Here is a 24,626-nt window from a genome sequence, read left to right on the forward strand (position 1 = left end):
ATATCCTGTCAGCCCAGGAGACCACATGACCAATCTAAATGTGATTGAGAAAACCCACAACTCAGTCTGGAGGGACACGTCAAGTCCTTGTTATAGACACAAGCATAGGATAGACAGCAATTCCATTTCCCAAAAAATGGTTGAACCTCGTTGTTTGAGAAGCAAGTCACCTTCTCCGCCACCGTCCACATGCGTATCCACCAATCATCAGCCAAAGGTATTCTTGGCGATTTCCAGCATACTGCAATCAGGGCCTTGGCTATAAGAAGCACGGGTCCTAGTGGTGGGATGTTCGCACAATGCTTAACCCTGGCACTCTTCACAAAGATCGCTAGAAAGCAGATTTAATTGGGTCCAGCTCTAGTGAAGCCCCAGTGATACTATTAAGGCTATTCAAAGTATCTGTCCAATAATGTGTCCGTTTTGGGCATCTCCACCAGATATGTATGTATTTATGTATGTGGTTGGCCATGATCTAAAATCGAATACGAAATGTCAGACAGAGAAAAAAAACGAAAGTTATTTTACCGAAAATAACTTTTGGTTTTGTCTCCCCCAGGACATTCTTTGCAACCCGCTCCCAGCAACCCCCTTACTTACCTTCCGGCGGCACACAGGGAAGTGTGCCGCCCTTCCGCCATCCCTCTGCAACGCCGGTTCCTTTCATGCACTTGGATGGAACTGGTGCCGCATGGTCCTTGTATTTTTTTTTATTGACTTATTTATAATATGCATACAACAATAAAGTTTTACATATTTTGTCACTTCACATCATAAATATTTCAATCTAAAAAGATACTTCATACAAGTCATCACACATCTAATATAAAATATCCTTTGATAGTTCTTTTAAAAATCATCACAAAATTTCATCATATAAAAAATGAGATTCAAGTCATTCCGATCTAATAACTTTTCCCACACAGTATGCATATTACAAGTATACATTGAATTGTCATATTTCATCAAAAATTGTCTCCGTGGTTTATCTAGACTTTTGCACACACATTATGTGATGTGCTGATTCTAAAATGTTTATTCCACAAAGACGACAAAACCTAGTTTCTCGGGGGATACCCACTCTGTCGCCTAATATTTCTAAAACATCACAGAAATTAAATTTGAACAGCAAGTACCAACGAATGGTGGAGCAATTAGGATACGACAACTGATATTTAGGTTTAGTCACTCTTAAATGTCAAATGCTCTACAAATTTCCCACTGTTAGTTTTGGTTGCCAGATTCACTATTCTTTGTTCTCGATCTATGTTGCATATTAGTTTTTTCAATTTGCGTTTTATCTGGGCCACAGAGTATAGCAGCCAGCAATGGCTCTCATTGTTTATCCATTTGAGGTAAATTGATCTCCATCTATCTAGCATTTCAAAATTAGTTTTAGTATCAGTTGCCTCATATTGCTCCATCATTCTTACCACAAATGTATTGCTAGCTAGCCGAGTGAGTTTCACATAAAGCATGGCTGTAGACAATTGTACTCTACTTCTTACAGTGGTTAACTCGCATTCCAGCAATATATATTCATAGGGCAATGTTTTAGGCATTCGCATCAGTATCCTCAGCATTTTTGCCTCAAATTTATCTAGGTCATATCCGAATTTATTTCCCCAGATTTCAGCTCCATAGACCAAGCAAGAGACAATTTTAGCCAAGTACAGTGTAACAACTGTTGCGACTGAGAAAGTGCCCTGGTTGCCCGCAAACTTACTTAAGGCCATGGTTGCGATCATACATTTTCTTTTGATTTCAAACCAATGTTTTTTCCACGTGAGTTTATTTTCTATAATAACTCCCAGATATTTATATTCTTTAACCACTTCAATCAGTTGTTAAATGGCCACCCACCATTATATCTTTTCTTATTAGAATGGTTACTTTCGAACTTCATGATTTTAGTTTTTCCAATATTAATAACAAGGTTATTAACCATAGCAAACTTTCCTAGTTCATCTAGTTTTGCCTGTAATCCTTTTGGTGTATAATCAAGTAATATGAGATCGTCTGCAGATCCCAGACTCCTTAGCATAAAAGTGCCTAGCTTAATGTCATTCATAACTTTGCCTGTCCCCCACTTTCCATTGATCGACATTTATTTCACTACCATATTCAGCATTTTCCTCCATTCGCTTCCCCCCCACAACATTTTATACATTTGTTTGTTTTATTATTTATAATGGGCACCAGACCCGAAGGTATCAGGGCGCAGAATGAAGAATATTGTCAACTTGGGTTACAGCGCTATACAAGTATTTACAACAGGATAAAGTCAACATGTTCTGTACAGTCAGGATGTCAAAAACAATTAGATATTATATACAGGCAGAGGATAGGGCCGAAGATCGAAACAGATTATTGCGAGAAGCATTTAGATACTGTATACAAGAGAAAATAATGACGAAGCTAGCAAACAGGATATTGCGAAAAACATCATTATATACAGTGCATGATATAGGGTGGAATGTATGTATTCTTATGCATGCATGCGCCAGTACTTCACATCCCTTCCAGCACAGCCTGTCCGCTCACACCCTAACATGCCTCATTTTATATGGAATCAAATACAGCCTGGGCAAAAACATGAAGTCCACCTCTGCATATTGGACACTACTATTAGCTTTTTTCAAACCACTCCAGGCTTCCCTCCATCCCTCTATAGGAATCTCAACCCCCGATCCCTGTGCCAAGCCCCCACATATGTAGTTAGTTAACGCTTCCTCTCCCTCATTGCTAAAGCAAGAGCATAAGTGCAATATGAGCCTGTGTTGCTGGGCGATAGGATGACCTTTTTCAACTTAACACCCTAGTAGCTGCCTTCTTGTTGGGGGTATGGGGGATTGCATTGCCCAGTGTTTGCAAATACTGGAACAGATCTTTCACCCCAATTCCAAGGGTCTTTACATGACTCAAACAACCGTACTTGACCAACCACAAACATATGTGCCAAGAAATCAGCCCACTTCGCCAGTCTGCAGGAGTATTTCCATAGTACCCCGGGGTTATAGTTTATGGGAGTAACAGGGGAGGGAAGGTTGTGGGACCTAAATCACAGACCGCTGCGTCACAAACTTGCACTGTAACCCTGGTCGTGCATAAACACTCAGTGGCCTGTCCTGCCAACCAGAGAACATATCGAAGGGGTTTACTTCCAGAAGCCCTCTTCAATGTCGCATCCACCTCTTTGTAATATAGGGGTTGGCCCAATCATGGAGGACTCTGTTGTGCGGCTCTAATCGACATCTGTTCATCAGTACCATCCCACCCTCCTGCCTAGACCTGTACAATGTAGTCCAAGACTTTCCGTTTTTCCAGGCATTGTCCATAACATCACTTGTATCTTCACCAGTATCTTGGGCGGGATGGCAACAGGAGAGCCTGGAAGTGGTACAATAACCAGGGCAAAATGTTAATTTTAATTGCTGCTACCCTACCAAATCACGAGATAGCTCGCACCGCCTACGACTGAGGGTCCACCGGAATGGTATCAAATAATTTGGAGTACTTGCCTGGCGCAGATCAGCACATATAGCAGTGAGGTGGATTTCCAAATACTTTAGCTTCCCTCAGGCCCACTTAAAAGGGTCTGCCTTCTGCAGTACGGCCTGAGTTCCTGCGCTACAGGAAATTAAGCACCTCACTCTGGACCAGATTCACTTTGAAACCATACACCCCATGAAACTTCCAGGGAATCTTTAACAATTCAGGGACAGGGACTTCGGCATTTGACAGCGTCATCATCACGTCATCTGCAAAAAGTGCTTGTGTTCGAATCCCAGATATAGGATACCTCGAAAACCCTCCTCCGCCCTGATCCTCAGTGCCAGAGGTTCTACAGCAAGGTCAAATAGGAGCGGGGAAAAAGGCCATCCCTGTCTTGTGCCCCTGGAAAGTGTAAACCCTGGGATAGGCTACCATTAACTGCAACCTTTGCCATCGGGCACGAATAGAAAGAATACTCCTGTAACAAAGCCCTCACCCAAATTACACCGATCCAGGACTCCTCCGAGGATAATAGGGCTATAGAAGGATCCGTGTTGGAGGTGTGGATTATAAAATCATGATTTCGCTATAAATCATTGATTTTTTTTGTTTTTTTAATATAGGCAGACGACCCCCTGTGATTCATTGTCTGAGGTGTCAGGAGGTGTGGGGCCAAACAAGGGGAAAGACAGCAGAGAATGGTGGGCGACACAATGAAGGGTGTGAGCAGTACGGCTATGTGTTCATGGAAACTCAGAAAAAGACATGTGAATCACAGCAGGTGCCACATTTGCCCTTTATGCAGGTGTTCTTTATTAGGCCTGGGCAGGAGGAAGCATGAGACAACAGAAACCAGCTCCCAAAGTGAACAATAGACAACACGCACACAAAACACATGTATGCCCGAAACATGGGGACAAACTATGTTCTCCAGCAGCCTCTTTGAGGCAAGCGCGCCATCAGGGAGCTTCCCGGGCCACGCACGCACCAACAAAAGTCGTTCGTTGCACATTAACAATATGCAGTGCCTAATAGCGCTATTTTCTGCATACTCAAATGCTGGCTTGGCGCTCGCAGAGACAATGCAGATCTTGCATACCGGAGCGGGAGACCAGGACAGAGCAACAAAGTGAAGTGCAATCATTCTAATGTCATATTATGTCATGCATATCTATTCTGCTAGTACTTGGCATATTTAGAGGTTGTATGTTAAAGGCGATCAAAAAGGTACTCAATGAAGCAACTGGCATGTTAGTTGTTACCCAGTGAAGCAACTGGGCTATTAGTGTGAGTGTGTCAGGGGGTGCATTACCAAAGTATCCGTAAAACATACCACAGTGATTACAGAGCCAGTGGGTAGGCTTACACGTGTGCCAGTGCATGCTGGATGTATGAAGGCATGTCTAAACCACAACATGCAAAGCAAGCATACCTTCCCTAAATTCCCTATACTTATCCATAACCTCTTCCCGGTTACCCTAAAATCCCCTTACCCATCCAATCCATGGACCATAACCCTCCTTCATCACAGGGGTTGCGGCCAATCTGTGTAACTGCAAGGGGCAACACCAAAAAGCCTTGTGGGAGGCAGGAGTCCATGCTACCTCTGCGTGAGACCTGGGACCAGACATGCTGTACTGCGTGATTTGGAGGAATTTGGACAGGTCTCTGAGTTTAAAGTAAATTATAAAAGTCACATGGGCTGGAGGTTACACTGAGGCCTCAGGATAGGAGTGAGATTTCTAGCCTTGCTCCGATATAATGGTGTCAGGAGGGTATCCTCTATTTGGGTGTGTGCATTCCTAGCAATATCTCAGAGACCTTTCGATCCAACTTTCCACCACTGTTTCAAGAGCTGGCTGATGACAACTAGGTGGGGCCGGATGGGGATCTTATGCAACAGCCAAGATGAATCTTATTCTGTGCCATCTTTACCTTTGTACGGCACTCCGGGTGAGGGCCCCCGACTCAGATCTGCGCACGCTCCCCTCTGGGGGAATAAGCAGGCTACAATCGCTAGAAGGTGCTCCCGAGGCCGACTGAGGTGGGGGGCCTTGGTGTTCCTGATGTCTTTTGCTATAATTTAGCTGTGCAGCTCCCTCACATGGTCACCTGTGGGGGACCACTAGTTTGCAGTCGTAGTGGAAGGCAATTTAACAGGCCCAGTCAGCGATTAGTCTGAATCAGCTGCCTTACATTGACTGGGGTTGTCTGGGACAAGAATGGGGAATTCTCATTGTTGGCCACAAGGAAGTGCACTTTATTATATGGGTAGAGAACTGCATAGCTGGGGAGCGACTATGGCGTTGGGTCTTCTTACGTCTGTTTGGAATAACCCAAGTTTCCGGCCCAGATACAACCACAGGAGTTTGGGAACTGGGTAGCCGTGTGCTTGACTTGCCTGTACTAGCTATAAAATATATATATATATATATATATATAAATAAAAAAAAGAAAAAGAGTCCCATGACCTTTAATGAGAGCAAACTTACCTGTGCACTATCGGAAACAGAGATGTTTTGTTATGCCCACCTATGACACTGGGTCTCACATCCTACCACATAGCAAGGAGCCAATAGGCCACTAAAAGCTTGAGCTGACATTACAAGGGGGCTCGTCGCGGCCGGGTCTCAAAGTTATAAGCTGCCGGACAAGGGGGCCCATGTGGTGCACCTACAAGAAGCCGATTTGGGCGAGTCCAGAGAGGATGAAGTGTGGCCGAGAATATGGGGTAGGGTGCTTAAGTCTACCAGGTGTGTCACTGATAGGAAATGTTCCTATACATTTTGTTATAGATGATATCTCACCCAGGAAAAGGTTGCAGCACATATAAGCTAATTATTCAGCTTCTTGTTGGCAGGGTTGCGATGCTGTAGACTCTCTCATATGGTGTGGCTGTGTGGTAAGGCAAATCTTTTCTGGAAGGAGAGGCTTTCCAAAAGGAAGGACATCACAAGGTTATCGCTTCCCATGGATCCGCGAGTGGTAGTGTTGAGGGCCACGAGGGCTGATCCAGATGTGGTGGGTAAAAATATGGGACATCCTGGTTGCAGACAAAATTATAGCATTGTGTGAAGGGTGATATGGCAAATATGCCACTGTTTGGAAACCATTTATTGACTTCCCCGAGAACTATCCTGCTGTGGTTGCGAAGCCTCCTCTGATGTGGCACTTTCGCTGCTGTAGAATGTTTGATTTTGGGGTAGTTCCTGGGTAAGTGTGTATTCCCTGTGTCCGACATTGGTATTATGATGGACGCCGTCACCTGCTGCTGTTAAATTGTAGATGTCATGCATTTCCATTTACTGCTTCCCAGCGTGGTAAATAAATACATAGGGAAAAGAAATGTAAATAAAAACACACCATCTGTAGGTCTTATAAGCCAAAATGTGTCCAATGAATAAAGTGCAATAATGCCAGAGTTGGTGCAATTGAGTTACCCCATCAAAGTATTTTCCAGAAGGACCCTCTCATTACAAATCGACCAAACATAAAAATCTTAAATTAATCAATGTTGCACAACCAAGAATCACATTTGTATATGTTCTAGTTCCTGTTCACAGAACCTGCATTGAGTATTTCCGTTTTTCTTCTTTTCCCATAGCCATATAGTCGCTCTAGTTTTAAGAAGCTTGAGACAAAAACCCTATTAAAAACAGATCTCACTTGCGAAGAAGGGAACTTAATTAAATAGGGAGGCAAGCACCCCAACTTTTTGGATGCTACATCGGGCAGACATTTATTTTCTTTTAATCGATGACATGTCTCACAATCTATTTCCCAATGCACTCCTCAATTAAACTCCCTTACCCTAACGTCCGTTAGACATGTTTTAACAAAGATATCAAAAACCTCCTGATCCACTTGTTTAAAAGCCTCATAAATGGAATTATTGGGCGGGCAAAAATATATATATTTTTTCAACACAAGATGCATTTCCATAATAATTTTACATTTAAGGAAGCTACACCCAACTCATAATGGATTGCAAGCCTCGCTATGGATTTCTGCAGTAACATATTTCCATATTAGTCCTTCAAAATAGGATGAATCCACCTCCAAGAGAGACTGATGGATTTCAATGCCATAAATTAGATTATGGAACACTTGCTTTCATAAAATGTAAGTATAAGAATCATAGTGAATTTGCCATATAGATTGTGCAAGCGTTTGATTTGATTCCCGTTAGGCAGAAACCTGTGCAGTTCCCTCTGGGACCACTGCAAAAAGTTTAAGTCTACAGGAGTTAGAAGTAAACCCAATTGGTAGCAGTCTGCACCACCCAGATTTACCTGGTAGCTGTGGCTGAGCAGTCAGACTTCTCTCAAGAAGAGTTAGGCAGTATACAGAGTATTCACAATAGGTCAACAGAACACAGTTGAACAAGCAAACACGGACCAGAGCTTGGTGTAAAAAGAGATATAATTGTTTATTTAAACACATCTAGATAAACACACTGGCACTTTGTTTAAGCAGTTCAGAAACACGATCACTAAAAGATATACACTCCCTTCAATGAATGATAGACAAGTCTTAGAAAAGGCAACACTTATTTCCAGACAGCAGTGAGCGCTTAACTAAGATGACACTCTACTCAAACAGATTAAAAAAGGGAGAGAAAAGGCACGGCAAAGATAGAACAGATCCCAACACTTTCGAGAGTACACAGTAAGAGAGAAAAGGCAGGTTAAAACCGTAAAGTCAAAGTTCAAAGGACCGGACCCACTTTAAGAGGCTCCGGGCAAAATGTGTCCAAGGTCACACGGTTCAAGGTGCACAAAAGTCTCTACAGGTTCAAAAAAGAATTGGACCAAAGAAAGGGACCAGTTAGATGGTCAAGGCGGCCAGCCCAGTCCAGAAGGTTAAGGGATTATTATTACCTTGTAGCAATCTTTAGAAAGGGAGGCCTGACGGACACGGTACCTTGAAATGGTGAGAATGCTCCAGCGGGGGCAGTTGTTCCTGGTAGTGGATGTAAGGCGGTCTTTGTCCAGAGAAAGAGAGGATCTCGACGTAGAGGGGAAACAGGAGTCTGTTGCACTACCAGGGCAGAGACCAGCCGCAGAGTTTCTCGATTAAAAGGAGCAGCCCTTTTATTCGCGGTCTGGGGGCAAGTGGCTATCTGGCTGCCGGGGTGCAGAGCACGGGCAATTCGACCACGAGTCGTCCGGGGATGCGACGAAGAAAGCAAACTGGTTGTGCCCACCAGTCAAGGGAAGAAGACTCTCCAGCAGGGAGATCTCCTCTGTCGTTGGGAAGTGGTGAGTCGATCCAGCAGGGCTCCACCGGTGGTGTCATTGTAGCGGGTCGGTTCAGCTTCTCCCTCTTCGGATTTTCAGGTCCTGTGGCGACTTCTGAAGTTCCAGTCCTCAAAGCCCTGCTTTTATGGAGAAAACCCCCATTAACTCAGCATAGCTGTCACTCAAACATGCTAAGTGTTGAGAGTGCGACCTGAGTTACCAAGGTAACTCAGGTCCAGGGTGTCTAAAGCCCCTCCCACACCCCCTGTGGTACCCAGACAGAGTGGCACCACTTTTGGAGGCTTCTGTGGAGAAGCCCGCCAAAAAGTGGAACAAAGGGCTCGACCTTTGGGTTAGAGTTACAGAGGCGAACACAAGCGCCATTTTAAAACCGAGTTTTGGCAGAAAATACCACCGGTGAATTAATATTAAATAAATAAACCGGCGGTATGTTAGAGACTAACGTGAAAAAGTATTACCCTCGAACAATGGGAAAATCCCATAGAGGAATATTCGCGGTCGAATATAACAAGTAGTATCCACTGCCACCAGCCAAAACTCGACGAGGGGGACGGGACAGAGCCCCCTCGAACAACAGACCCAGGGGCAATCGAATTGCCCCTACCAGTACGTCCACAATATGATGGTTGGTACTGGTTCTGTTAGTAAATTTGGGACTAGTAAAGCCAATGGTGACTTTACATGCCCTGGGATACAGTAGTCAGTCCAAGGGTATGGAGTCTATGGTGGGGGTCACCTAGGACACCCCTGTGTTACTGCACGAGAGGGCGCTAGAGAGCCGTCCAAGATGGCAGCCTCCCTGTGAGCTCTGCGGAGCTCCCTAAAAGATCCTGAAGAATCGCGTGTTCCGTGGCTTCTACACAGTTTACAATCCTTAAGATATCGACAGCTGTGGCGTTTCTACTTCAGCTCCCTGTGTTACTGCACAGAGAGTGCTGCGTAACACACAAAGTAAAAACACATGAGACCCTATGGAGTAAAGGACCCCATAGCCCATAAAACACATAACATTCAAAGGAACACCACAAATCATGTCCAAAAGTGGGAGGAAAAGAGTCTCACTCTTGGCAGGAGAAAAAAACAAACTCCAGAAATCCAGCAAAGCGGCTGGGGGACTCACTAGGTTAGGAAATTCAGCCTAAACAGAGAATTCTCCCTAACAATGCCTCAATCACAAAAGATACGTTTTTAGAAATCACCAAAAGCTTATTTGTATTGGGTCTAGTTAGGATATTACAGCCCAAACACCGAAGCTTGTCCACTAGGTCCAGTTTTTGGTTTTGTAGCCACCATTTGGAACACGTTTTTTGTCTTTTAAGGTAAGATTGAGAATATTTGATTTTTTGCTATTGATTTAATAATCATTTATGGCAGTATTATCTTGAAGAGGAGGCCCACCTGAGTGCAATCTAATAGGATTACGTCAACATAAACCCAGGACAACTTTATTCCCAACACTTTTAGGAAAATGAAGGCTGCATGTGCAAACTGGTCACCCAAGTCCGACAGTCATAAATTAAAGAGCAACGGTGCAACAATGCACCCTTGCCTCAGATCTCCATCTGTTTTTATCGCCCTAGTTAAATCACCCCGTAAATGGAGTCCGATTTTTAGATTGGTTTCTGTATGCAAAAGTATCAAGTTGTTAAGTTAATGATTAGGGATATTCCAAGCCTGCAGTTTGGCCCAAAGATGGTTCCCATTTACCTTGTCAAAGGCGATCAAGAAATCTATTCTCACGACAAAGACCTTGGAACCACCTTTCTTGCAGGCTGAGTGCTGTAAAGAATCTATTATCATTCCCGGGAGAAGAGTTCCGACTCCTTTGCGAAAACCAGTTTGATTTGGCTTCAAAATACCCTTTCCATCAGCCCAAGGATTAAGTTCCTTAAGGACCAATGCTGAAAAGACCTTCACCTCTGCATCAAGCAGGGTATTTGGACGGTAGTTGTGTGCATCTACTTCACAACCCCTTTAAATATTGTGACAACATATGTAGATTTCCATGTAATTGGAGTCCGTTGCTATTCCAATATGTCACCAATAAAAAATTTAAATAAATGAATATAAACATTTGCCCATAATTCTGGATATTGCACAATCCATTGGAACCAGCAGCCCGAGAGCAGCCACTACGCTTAATAATATCGTCAACATTAAAGGACAGCTTCTATTTCTCTTCCGAAACAATGGGCCCACATTCAGTCCTGGGAGGGGCAAAGATGGTAGAGTAATAGTACACCCATCTATATTCTAAAATTGGGATTTCTTGCATATTTAGTTGAGATTCTGCTCCATTATTAGCCATTCTCCCATAGTTTTTATCACATTTTTCTATTATGCACTGAAGCATTTTTCCCCCCTTGTTGATATGTATTATATTTCAGGGCTCCCTCAGTTTTTCTATTTTTGTTTCGCCCTTCGATTTTTCTCACTACATTCCACCCACCCCCAAGATGATTCACCATTTATTTTATGGTTCTTCTTAACTCCTTACACTGCTGAATCGCATGATTATAACCTAAAGGTCACTTATGGTGAAAGGTAGTATAAGATCATTTGTCTTCATAACAATAAAAGTTGGAACATTAAGGGTGTCAGGAGTTCCAAGTTTGTTGAAGCAGTTAGGATGGGAAGAAATTGCCTGTATCGTGTGTCTCATGATCTAGATCCAGGAACAAGCTTTTGGAAGCAACTGAGAGCTTTACACATTACTACATATTGAGGAAAGCAGAGATACAAGGGAACAAGGAGCCAAAAATGGGGGCATAGTGTCAATTTGGCAGCCAAGGACCTAGAAGCAACCTGTGAAGGAAACGGGGGGAGCCATGTTTTGTCGCAGCTAGAGGACATGGGGTAGACTTGCCAGTGAGAGACGAGTCTTGCCAGTGAGAGACAATGTTAGGCGGTGGTTCTCTGCTGCAATTTTGAATCTAAAAAAATAGTTCTCAAATACAGCATTGAACTTTGTGCCTAGCATACAATGTAATCTCAGGGCTCAAAAGGTGCATGCACCACTGGCCATTGGCTAGTGATAATGGACTTGCGGCCAGTAAAAAAATTGTGCGCTGTATGCAGGTTTATAAATGAGGTGGCAAGTGACTTTATGGCTGGCTAGTAGCTTTCAACTTGGCATTTTTATCTCTAGTTTAAATTTAGGTGCCCATAGTGGGGACTATTTTCTGTCAATCTGGAGGGTGCATCGGCAGCAATCTCAAATTCTCATACACATAGACTTTGGATGGTCTCACAGCCTTGAAGAGGGGGCTTGGGTGAGAGAGGTGGTGGTTCTGGTGGCTTGGGCTGCTGAGGAGCATTGAAGAATATGCATTGGTAGGGGCATCGTGGGGGTTGGATTGTTCATCTACGGCGATTGTGGATGGACCAAGGGGAGCTGCCTTGCAGACGGTGGGGGTGGTCTGGCTGCTGATGCGTTTCTGCTAGAACACAAGGCCCCCCTCTTCTGGAAAAACTGAAGGGCGGTTTGACCATCATAGATCATCAACCTGTGTTGCTTTTGTCAGGGTGTTTGGTTTCGTTTGGGCACTTTATACCATGTGACTGGGTCTTGGTTTGTTTTCAACAGCCACAGAGGCTCGTCTTATGTTCAGCTTTCTTGGACTTACGTTTGGATTCCCAGGCCCACATGAAGGCCTCCCCTGCCCTTGCGCTTTCCTTGCTTTTCGTATTCCCTGAGCAGAGGACCATGGGACCTCTTGGTTTAACAGGCACCATGTATTGGCTCTGCTTTTGATGTTGGATACGAAACCCTGGAGATTGTAGGTGCGAAACAGGAGGGCGCGTGGGTTGTGATCAAAAGACATGAGAGGCTAACCTATGACCAAACTTAGTGCTGGGTCTCTAGACCGCACTTAGTCAGCTCTGGATTGTAGGTCAAATCAAATCATTGCTACTAACGAGTACTTTACAGTCCTGTCGTGATCTACTCCGATTTGCACCAAGGTCAGTCTAGGTACATGCCTCCTCCTGTATCACTGGTATTAAGCACAGAGGACGTCTGTGGATGTTCAGAGGGTAATTAGGGCAGTGGGGGTTATGGGTGGTTTGACAAGAGGATGTCCCTGGAGGGTGGGCGGGGGGGGCGAGCCACCTCTATGCAAGGGCTAGATAAACGACCAGCGGCTGTCTGAGGAATGTGGGCTCCTCTACTAGCCATCGGTCTCAGCAGTAGATGGATTCCATTGCTGCATTGACGGCAGGCCACACAGAGGAAGGCAGCCCATCCTAATAGGTAAGAGCCTTCATTATTGTTTTGGTGCCAATGGTTTATGAACTCCGACTTTGCTGTACTTGTTTCAGGTTGCACCGTTTGCTTTGAACTGACCTAGGCTGCATTAAACACCACCAGTTTCCTATTCCTGTGCATGTACAGAGCACTTAAACACGACTCTGCAAATTCGGCCACATTACCCTGACCCTCAGCACGTATCATCTTCAAATCCTTGTGCATCATCTACAAGGCTGTCATGCCAACGTCTCCAAACTACCTCACTGAGAAACTCTGCATCTCCAGGGGTCCTCGATCCAACAGAGGGAAGGGCGTGTGCAGACTTGAGCTCTGCCGGTGCAGGAAGGAACAAAAAATTAAATCCTGTCTTCTGTCTACACCCCAAGACTCCAGAACCTTCTACAGTTCACAAAGGAGCTAAAGACCCTCCTCACCAAGGAATGGCTCCTCCCGAACACCTAGGTCCACTCCCCATCATACCAGAGACTGGGTCATCCCCACCGTTTCCTCCCCTGGTTACTTATCCATTGCAACATTGCCCCCCCCCCCCCATTGAGATTCCCACTCCCTTGTTTTTCTGCCCCCTAGCCTTGTTCTTCCCCTATAATTGTAAAGGGCTCTGTTGCATCTCAAAGCTAGGTCAGCGCACAATACAAATTATTGTCATTGGAGTGTTGGGAGGGCATGCAGAAATAAGGAGCGTTGCAATTCCCCCAATTACTTTTCTACAATGTGAGCCTTTTGAAACACTGAGAAAAGAGCATGGATGTATGCCATAGCGTTAGCTTCATGAGACTACCACAGGATTACTTTCAGTCATGGCTTAAGAACAGGGGTTAGTGAATATGCCTGTTGCAGGGAACTAACCTCCAGATCAGAGGCGTAAAATGAAGATAGGCGTGATAATTGCACTTGCTGCAGATAAATGTGCCTCACCAGCACGTTACAGGTTATCTGATTAAAGTAGATATGCGAGTCAGTCTGCCGCTTGCTGTATTCATTCACATACCTAGCACTTGTTTTCCAATTGAACAATGTATCTGGGTCCAGGTATAACTTTTGCTGTACATGACTGTGTTACTAGAGACATGGAACACTGCTGCCCAGAATACAGTTTAAACATGTAATGGGGTATTTTGTTATTTAGCTTTTCCATCTAGTAACCCTTATTAATGTTAAGCAATTCACACACTTACTCTGATCAGTGGCTTCTGAGAACAATGTCAAACAATCTAGTTTTGATCCAAGAGAGAAACCTTTCCATCCGGTTTAAATAATTGTACATCCTTGAAGATGAAGCAAGAGCGTATATTGTGCTAAGAACGTTCCTTTTCTCATTTGTTCATTTGTTGATCTCAACAACATTGCCTTAAATTATACAATTTAAATTGTATTGCCAGAACATGAGGATTAAATGCTTTTCGCTATCACTTAACTGTAGTTTTTTTTTTAATTCAGTTCAAACCTCACCATCTTCCTCCCAATCCTCTTCTCACACTATCCAAAGGTCTTATACATAAACAACCCCTATTATGGACTTGGATGTCCCTGGCAGCCAACTTCACTAGACCTTTGAAGAGAAACTGAGCCTAATTCACAGAAGCGTTTTATAATGGCAAAACCCCATTGGAAAACGTTCTGTGAATTAGGCCCACTATCAAATTGATATCCCTGATCAAACATGCTTCTCACTTTAATTAGGATAACAGAAACACGTCTAGCCCCTAATGCATCCAGACAAATATACCTTTCCAACCATGCTGTTAATCTTTAGCATCCTTCGATTGTCTTACATCTGCCCTACTCTTCCCGCCGCCTCTCCGTTATTGTCATTTTATTCAAAAGACCAAGGTTTTGTGATCCTAGGGCCGGCACACAATATGATAGGTTATTGCGCTTAATACCAAGAGGTTTCTAAGCGCGGACCCAGGGATTGAATCTGCATTGCTCAGTGTCGTCTTGCTTCCAAGGTGAGCATGTAGCCCCTGAGCTATTCTCCCGAGACTACATATAATACTCCATAAAACGTGGGCAAGGACAGGCACTTGAGGCCATTATGTGATGACTTGGCACAGAGCAAAAGCCCAATAATTAAATCAATTAATTCTAATTATATGTACACTCCTGGAAAATCACCAATCTTTTTCAAAGGTCTACGTATGCAAGTGAAACACGTGTTGGTTGATAAAGACTCTTCCCCAAGCAACTGGCTTTTTCCCCAGCATACACTTTATTTTAGCTCCTTCTTGCGTCGGGGAACATGCCACATACGTTCACTTCCTATTCATTCTGTCATAGGTTTCGTAGCCAATGGTGGATAGCTACAGAAGTAAAACATCAGTCTTTTGGAACGAGGTTAGCATGCACTTTGCAGGGGCGGATCCCATAGCAGGCCAATTTATCAGTTTATCCTTTCCCAGGTCGATAAATAAAAGTACCATTAAAAACAGGGCAAAGAAATGTGTTATTACAGTGCTTAGAAGCAGGAGTCTGGCATAAAGCACCATATAAAAACACAATATTAGTATTAGGTTTAACGCAAGTCTCCTTGATGCCTTTTGATAAAAGCATAGTCACCGGATACAGTTTATTTGTATAGCGCTCCCAGCCAGTGGGCATCTGGGTGCATTTCTTGCATACAAGTTTACATATGGTAGAGTGAACATTACACATAATGCAGAAGATGAGATTTACAGAATTTACAGTAGAACATTACATAGATGCAGAAATATATTATTTACAAGTTAGAAGATATACATTTGACTAGGGTAAAAATACAGAATTTACAGAGTTTGCAAGCCTGGTACATGATTAATGGAGTATGCTTCCCGGTTTCTTACATCTCTCATTTTCTATATAGGATTCTTGTTCATGAAGCCATGTTTTGGCGTTCCTCCTAAATGGGTAGTAGGCCTGTTCAGTTCTTCGAGGTAAAAGGTAAGGTGTTCTATAATTTGGCTACAAGGACAGGGAAACTGCTCCCTCCTGCCTTTTGTAGCTTGAAACATGGGACTTTGAGGCAGTGGGTATGTGCCAATCGCTGAGGGCGGTCTGCAGTGTTGCGTGTGAAGTTTTTAGTCAAGTATCTTGGCGCTAAGTTAGCAAGACATTTGCTGGTAAGTGAAAGGGTTTTGAAGGTGATCCTTTGCTTGACTGATAACCAGTTCAGGTTACGTCTTACTTTGGATACATGTTGAGATTCAGGGATATTCAGCGCGGCCCTGATGGAATTATTTTGGAGAACTTGCATCCATTTCAGGCTCTATTGGCTAGTTCCAAGGTAAAGTGTGTTACAGTAATCTAGCTTGGAGAGTGCTAGAGCACTAGCTAGGGAGGTACAGTTGGGTGTAGTGAAATATGGTCTGCAGGCCGTAATTAGCTTGAAAGTGTATGTTGACGAGGACGCCGACGCATTAGCCTGTCTTGTTAGGTTCAAGGTGAGTCAATGTAGATGCCAAGGGTTTTCACATCCTTGGAGACCTTGATGGAGTTACCGTCAATATTAAGAGCATTGAATATTTCATCTACTCCGTTAAGTTTGAGTCTGGCGCCTAAGAGAAGAAGCTCTGTCTTCTCATCATTTAGGCAGAGTCCATGTTTAGGCATCCAGGCTTCAATGATACTGTAAAGTTTGTTTAGTAATTTGGCGTCAGTGTCATAGTCACCAGTGAGAGGCACGAGTAGCTGGGTGTCAACTGCATAGTTTGTGTAGGTGACACCCAGTTGGTGTGATCATCAAACAAGGGCTTCTTAAATACATTGTAGAGGGTGGGAGACACTGCACGTGATTGGTGCAGGGTCGGCCTAAACTGAAGGAGAGAAAACTCTGTGATCCATTATTAAGAAAGGACTGGATCCATGTGGTGGTAATATCTGAAAAGAGTGCTGCTGATGTTAGGTGAGAGCAAAGAATCTTATGGTCTACTAAGTCGAAGGCAGCCGACAAGTCTAATAGTAGGAGGAGGGCAAGTTTGCCTTTGTCTTTTAACTCCACGATTTGCAATTTTAAAATCAATTAAGGACGTTTCGGTGCCATGCCTAGGCCTGGAGCCCGATTGCCTAAGGCCAAGCAGGTTGTTAGTTTCTAAATGATCTTGTATCTGCAGATAAGCTGCTCTATCAATGTTTTTCAGGAGGAAAGGGATTGTAGTGATGGGTCTGTAGTTCGTAGGAATGTTCGGGTCGAGGGCTGGCTTTTTAAGTAGCAGAAGGACCCAAGAATCTTTGAGGTTGTTGGGTACTACTCCCGTTTCGAATTACGTGTTAATTAAGGAGGTGATGAAAAGGTGCCAGTTCTTTGGCTGCCTCCTTTACGATGGGTGCCGGGCAGATGTCTCCCTGGCATCTTGAGGGGTTTAAATTAGTGATTATGTCTTCTACCTTCTTTGTAGTGAGAGGAGAGAAGGTGAAGAGTTTCATAGTTTTTGGTTAGGCGTGAAGGTGGTGGGTTTGGGGGCAATATCTAAGATCAGAAGTTTTTTGGACTCAATTTTGTGATGTAACATGGATATTTTGTTTAGTAATGCTGTCTGTATGTTAGTGCACCAAGTGGTATCTTTGGTGCAAGTAACTGGCGGTGGAGCCAGGGATTCCAACTCTCCGAGTACCTTAAAAGTACCAACTATTGTGCACTGCAGGAACCGGTTAGGATTTTGCTAAATAACTTTCCTCCAATCTCACTAAAGCTCTATCCCAATATAAACATATGGTAGTCATTGTCTGTCTGTTCCAGGTCCTTAACCATCAGGGTCTTCCATCGCCTGCCCTTGCGACCCAAGTACACCACCATATTGTCAATGGTGGGAGGCTGTAAGGGGGTTTGGAAGAAATGCCAAAGCTGTCTAAAGCCACAAGTAGAGGGAATGGTCCTATATGGGACCCAGAAATGTATCCAATGGTTAAAGTCAGGTGGGCAGGCAACTCCCACACCATATAGGCATTACACACTGTACACCAATGTCTGCTGTCCAGCTAACCGTGCTCCATTGATTTGATCAGCTCAGTGTTCCTACCCGCCAGACCACCACCACCTATTTGGCTTTCCTGCATGTCTATCTTTGATTATCAGTGCCAAGTCAGCAGGGGAAGCCAAATTTGAAATGTCCTTGCGGGTGCCCAGACAATTTGAAAAGAGTTGCAGGTCACTATAGCAGTGAGCATAATCAGTCAGCACCACACAGCCCGGCTGCTTTTTTTTCTTGAGAAATATCCCCATTTACTTGAAGGATTTCTCATTACACGCATTGTATCCGTAGTAGAAAATGGAGAGGGAGAAATCCATCGAGCTGCAACTCCACCTCTTCTATAGCAGTTTGCATCTTACTCAAGAGTAAGATACAAAACAGCCACACTATGTGGTGCAAACTGTAGTTAGGTGCATTGGTGTAGTAATGTCTGCAAGAAGCTCATTAAGGAATTTTAGGGAAAAAAGGAACATATCACCACTGTCATTACATCTCGGCCTGAGAAAGGCTTGCCCACAACTTTGTCTGTGTTGGCCGAAACTTAAGTTGTCCGATAACTTATTAGCCCTCTGTTAAATAAGCAAATGCAGTTACGCCTTTAACAGGATTATGAAGAAAGTTAAATAAGTAATCTTGACAAGTTTGTGACTTATTAGCAGAGCCAGCTTGGACAGATTTTCTTATTGTATCATAACTGGGATTAAATATGTTTGCGTGGGGGAAATACTGGCCTACGTAGTTGCAGTCAGCATGAAAATGTATGGGCATAGCCAGCGTGAAAATGTTTTTTGTACTGTCATAAATTGTGGGAAGGAATCATAGAAACACGTTGGAAAATGCTCATGTGCACTGTGGGCAACTTGCATCTTTTTGACTTTTTCATGAGTTACCCTACAAATCCAAATGCAAACTGTATGACTTTTTACCCATTTGGTCACAGAAAGTGTGCTGTATAATGCACCAGTTGAATTGATTATTGAAAAATGTTTGTTGGTTCGGGCTTCCTCGCTACACTTGGTTACCCTCACATCTGTGGCAAATATTGACGACTCTCCAATTTTAAATAAATACATTCAATGGCTGCCACTGGAAACAATGCAACACTTCAGAGCAACTTGTCACACTGCACCCTCCTTTCCTGTCACTCTCTGGCCAGCCTCCTTTGGCCTACTTCCAGCTCCCACCAGTAAGGCTAAGAAGCTGTTTGACTCCACACTGTGCTTTTCTCCTCACATCTCCGACATCTCTAAGAAGTCAAGCTACCAACTGCACCTCCTCAGAGGCATTCTTCCTTTCCTCGCCTTCCCTCAGATGCTCACTGTCTCTAGAGTTCTAGTTCTCTCTAGGCTGGACTACTGCAACAGCCCCTTTCTAAATCTGCCTGCTTCTGCTCTCTGCAACTCATCCAGAACAGGACTGTGATACTTGTCCTTGCCTCAAACCCTGGGATTGCATCTCTCCAGCCCTGAAATTTCTTCATTGGCTCCCATTGTCGGCAAGGATTAAATTCAAGACCCTCTGCATTGTCCACAAGGCTTTCTGGGGCATGGGTCCACAATACCTACAACCCTCCCTCCGTAAATACCTTCCTACTTGAGCTCTTCGCTCCTCCACCTCCAACTCACTCAAGGCAGTCGCTTCTCCAAGCAACGAGTTAGGGGTAGATCTCATCGGCTGGGGCATCCCTCTGGAACAGCTTCCCTTCCTCTCTGAAACTTAAGGATAGCCATCTGCGGTTCCGGAAGCACCTAAAGACCTTCCTCTTTGCTTCTGCCTCCGCTCTTGCTCTCCCCTACTGATCTGTCTGCTTTGGCACCGGGCCCCTGGTTACCCTCAGATTTTCAGGCCCAGGTCCCTGCCTACCCAGCCACACAACCGCACTGCTTCCTGGCATCCCTTGCACTTGGGTCGATATCTGTAACCCTACAGTCCCCTTAACTACACTTGTCCGCCCTTGTTCCCCTCACTTGCCCTGTCGTGCTCTGAAACATTCCGAACACAAATAAAATATCACAGTAAAAAGGTTGCACTACAGAGCCAAGGCCTTCAATTGTGCATAAAACGTGAGCATGGCCAGACTTCAAAGTGAGTAAAAACGAACAAGAATTGAGTTCCACTACTTTTGTGTTTTACTGTAGTAAAAAGAAGAAAAAAAAAAGTGTGCGCCACTTCTTTTAGAACCATTGTCACAGTACTGGGTTTCTCTTTTTGACCTTTGAATCTTAACTCTTCATTTTACTTTAACTCCTTTAAAAGTTGATCATGGTGTTAGTCCGCCATTTAGCCTAATTGTGGCATTACCTTGGTTTTAGCCCTTTTGTCTCAGGTAGCCATTTCTCACATTTTGCCTAAGTGTGCATGGTTTTATGGATGCATCTAGCACTTAGCCTGTGAAACGTAGAACTGCTCCATCTACATACATGGAACCTAGGAAAAAGAAGTGTATACAGCCAACCCTTTTCTCCTCTCGCACACCACACTGTCCCAACTTAGCGGAAGGCACAGGCTCACTTCCACAAACCCTGCACTGCACGCACACATAACACAAACACTATTGCACTTCATCTCTACAATAAGAAAGAAGTTATTTTAACGGGAAAAAAATAAAACGAACTGTAGCTTCCCAATCTCCTTAAACACAATCCTCCCCCTTTGGTCCATAGTATGCCTCTGCTGCACCCATGCACACTCCAGTTAGACATGAGCGACTAGCAGGGTCTTGTCCACCATTGCATACCTTCAATGGCTGAAATGCACACATGCATAATTGCACTCTGGTCCCTCCGAGGGCGTTCAACCATAAGTGGTTTGAGACCATAATTAGGTGAAAGGCGCTATAACAAATGACAACATGAAGGAATGTTGGCCCCTCCTGGGCAGTAAAACAATGTGTAAGGGATTCTTAAGTGTGGGAGAAACCTCAAAAGTAATCGAGCAGTTACATCTACACAGAAATATGCTTTGACCAAAACAAGAACAAAATCCAAGAAAAATACACCTGCGAAGGGGGGGGGCAACTACCTTTCTGTATAACGCCCACCTGGCCCTTTACACCCCCTTCCCCACCACCACCACCACATTTCTCCCGAATTCATTAAGACGGACTTTATTGTATTATAGCACGACCCCAAAGCCTTCCTTTCAGTTCTGCTACTTTTTATTGAACACCTGCCTCTGTACATAATTCTGCATGTGGAAACGGTCACGGTGTGAAATTAGAGTCAATGGAGATTATCGGTTGTTGTGTAGTAACGAAGGTTTGCTTGAAGGGTGATCCGACTAGAACCTAGGGAAACCATTAAGCTTGTTGAGATGGCTCGAACAACTAGTCCAAGGTAGGAGGTACCCTGCAAGTGGGGTTGGGTTAAAGGTATGAAGGTACTGAGATACTTCAAATACAAGAATGCCCTGTTTCACGATAAGAAGTCAGATAAGGAGCCTACCTCCATTAGGATAGAATAGCCAGAAATACAGTAAAACGGCAGGTATGCAATTGCGGTTGGGGCACTGACAGCCCTCAGGGAAGATAGCGTATGGGTCAGATGCGCCTACTGAGGAAACACGGTGTATGGGAAGCCCACACAGACTCACCAGGACGCCTCGCTCCGTGCCAGTTGCTGATGCCGCAAGCGAAGCCATCATCCAAAGAGAGACAGACTCCAAATGAAACGAGAACACAGAACAGCAGCTGCCTGACACAACCCGACCTTGCCACAGAAATCAACAACGCCCAGCTCTTCTTCGATAGGATAAAATATCTGTCACTCGTGAAGCCAGCTTGTGGCTCTAAAACCAATCATATCAATGAGATAAGTTACGCCCACTATCATAACTCCGCCCACACAATAGACAAAGCCACGCCCACCTCAAGCCGATAGGATACGGAGTGTATCAGTCACACATCGCTCGCTACCTGTTATAGCTGAGGGCAATCGCTCAACGAATAGGGACAGTACGGCGCCTTTATTAGATATCTATGTGTTGCTCTCTGTAAAGGACGCACTGCTCGTCTACTTAAAGCGGAATCCCGCTACTTCTTAATGTAATTAAAAAAAATACATCCCAAAACAAGGCCATTCCACTGTCCACGCAATGAATTTGCCGTTTAACCTAGCAACGCAACAAGCTTCACTATGGTAGGGTAACATGGATGTAAACCCGCCCCTATCTGTGTTTAACAGCATTTAATGCGCTGCTTTGCGTCCCTGTAATGGATCGTGCGCTGAAATGTGGGGTCTTCACATCGCAGGGGTCGCCATCCAATCAGCGCAGACCCTTTTTAGTGGCCGGTTGATCACATGAGGCGTAACGTTCCAACATATAAACTCAAAGGCAGCCTTCCTACGACTCTCACAGGATTGCCCCTATGACGTGATATATAACATAGAACAGTATTGGTTAAGAAGATGGTCTCTGATACAGACCCTCCCCTGCATACCTGTTAACTCAATATGTAGTTCCCTCACCCATCCCCTTGCCGCCCAGTAGGTGTCAATGGAGAGTATACCTGCAAAACGAAAATCTTTTTTCGTCCGAATTTTTATTTCTAATGGTTGACATGTGGGCCTGTGGCAGTGGAGTAACTTTGCTGAAAATGTTGGGGGGGGACAGGGGTGTGGTGGTGGGAGGGAGGGTGCTGGCTCTTAGGGATCGTTTTGGCCAAATTGTTACCAAACATGAAGAGCTGGGGTTGCGGGGGTGTCCCCCGCCCCTCTTGTTCAGTATTTTTTTACTTTGGGGGTTACATGGGTGTCCCCCGCTTCCTCAGCATTGGTGGCAGGGGACCCAACAAAAAAAAAAAGAAGAAAAAGGGACCCTGCAATGTCAGATCCAACCTGCGTTAGATGGATTGATCGGACGCTGCAGGGTACAGGAGAGCGGCGGATGGAGAAAAGTTAAGTAGCGGGGTTCATGGTTGTAGTGGCGGTTTGGGAGGACATGGGTATTTTTTTTTGTACCGAGGTAAAAATGTATTCGCAGCGAAAATGACTACGGTCAATTTTGCCGTGATTTTGTACCTCGGTCAAACAACCTAAATCCCTGAGGGATAACACTAGACTACTACACCACAAGAGTCCATTGCTGACGTTCTGTTATAACTTTCATTAGACTGGTGGCCTATCTTTAAAAATCAATTGGGCCCTCACACTTCTCCAGCCGACCTGCCACACACCCAGTGACACAACATAACATTCACAAACTTAATTCCAATAGAACAATGTAGAACAACATACAAACAATGCATTATTTATCATTCATTCAGACACAGGTCAACACAGATATGCTTGCATACACTCTTACTCACACACAAATGCACCCAGCACCTCCATTGACATACACTGTGTGCACACAACCTTTATATGTACATATACAATAACACACGGAAACAGTGGCGCAACGTTCATTGAGCAGACCAGACTTTATCACCGCCTGATCCCTGAAATGAAGGGGTTAGTTGACTTGTCCTAGCTGAACTATGAAGCCATAGCCGAAAGGAACATATTCACTGGAATGTCAGCAATTCCCTTGATTTTTCCTTTCATTCAAAGGCAGAAGCCATCAGTTAATGCAGTGCAGTGGGTGATCAAGAATACATGGTATCAATTTTCAAATGCCATATAGCTCCAAACTTGGCTTCTGCACAGCACCTTATATGTGTATGTGCTGATAGATTTTTTCTACAAGATTCTGACAGATTAAAATTAAGGTATGTTTTCCTCTGTTCAAATGGCTCCAAGCAGTGGAGTACCAAGCGGGAGAGGCGGGGGCTAGGGGGAAGCTGCCCCGTGGATCTTTAAAGAGACAGACTGGGAAATTTGCCATTGGGACACCTCTCCCGTTTGGCACATCAAAGAGGGTGCCCAACGGCAAAGGTGTCGCTGGCAGGACAATGTGCGTGCTGAGCAATTCCTGCTCAGCACGCTCATTGTCCTGGCAACAAGACATCTTACCCATTCTGAATGGTAGAGGTGTCCTGCTGCCAGGACAATGTCCTAAGGAGCTCCGGGCAGCAGAAGGTCATCACGTTGCTCTGTATCAACAGAGCATTACAATGTGAGCGAGCAGGCACTGATGGGAGGGAGGGTGGTACTATTAGCAGGGACATTTGTTCCCTTAGAAATATGAATGGGAGGGAGTGATTAGAAGTGAGAAGGGGGATTTGTTAGGCTCACATTAATCTACATGATGCTATTGTGACTTTGCATGCAGTATGGGGAGAATAAAACTAAAGTCATACTCCCATTGCTCAACACATTTCTATGACAATGTATATAGTGTATGGTTAGTTTACTATGAAAGGCTAGTTTATTATGTAATGTGGTTTGCTTCCAGGGCATTGCTATAAATAATTATTTAAGCACATGAAATGTAAAGCAAAACCGTAATAAATATCTATATCAACTAAATATGGAAAGATGCGCGCGTCGCTTAAATTGTCCACATCCCAGTTTCGCCATTTAACCAAGTGTGTGATCCTGAGCAAATCACTTAATCACATTGTGCCGTATCTGCAGCTTGAATCACTTCAAAGCTTATGTTAATGTATCATGGTATTATAATGGAAAAGCGTAATGACTATAGAGTTGCTCCACATATAACAAAAGTGCAATTTAGGTAGTTTGCACCACAAAGTTATTTGTCACTTGGCTTATTCAT

The 24,626-nt window shown here is 44.2% G+C and overlaps 1 protein-coding gene across 1 annotated transcript in view; it reads right to left on the reverse strand.

The window, feature by feature from the left end:
• ROGDI (rogdi atypical leucine zipper) overlaps positions 1-22,200 on the reverse strand; it is a 475,356-nt gene extending 453,156 nt beyond the window's left edge. Inside the window, exon 1 of the mRNA XM_069646031.1 lies at positions 21,561-22,200. Coding sequence (XP_069502132.1) covers positions 21,561-21,611 — 51 coding nt within the window. The 5' untranslated portion in view covers positions 21,612-22,200. The remainder of the gene's footprint in view (positions 1-21,560) is intronic.
• Positions 22,201-24,626: the final 2,426 nt, after the last annotated feature.

Source organism: Ambystoma mexicanum, chromosome 2p, assembly GCF_040938575.1.
Source record: "Ambystoma mexicanum isolate Mex_15411 chromosome 2p, UKY_AmexF1_1, whole genome shotgun sequence".
Taxonomy (NCBI): domain Eukaryota; kingdom Metazoa; phylum Chordata; class Amphibia; order Caudata; family Ambystomatidae; genus Ambystoma; species Ambystoma mexicanum.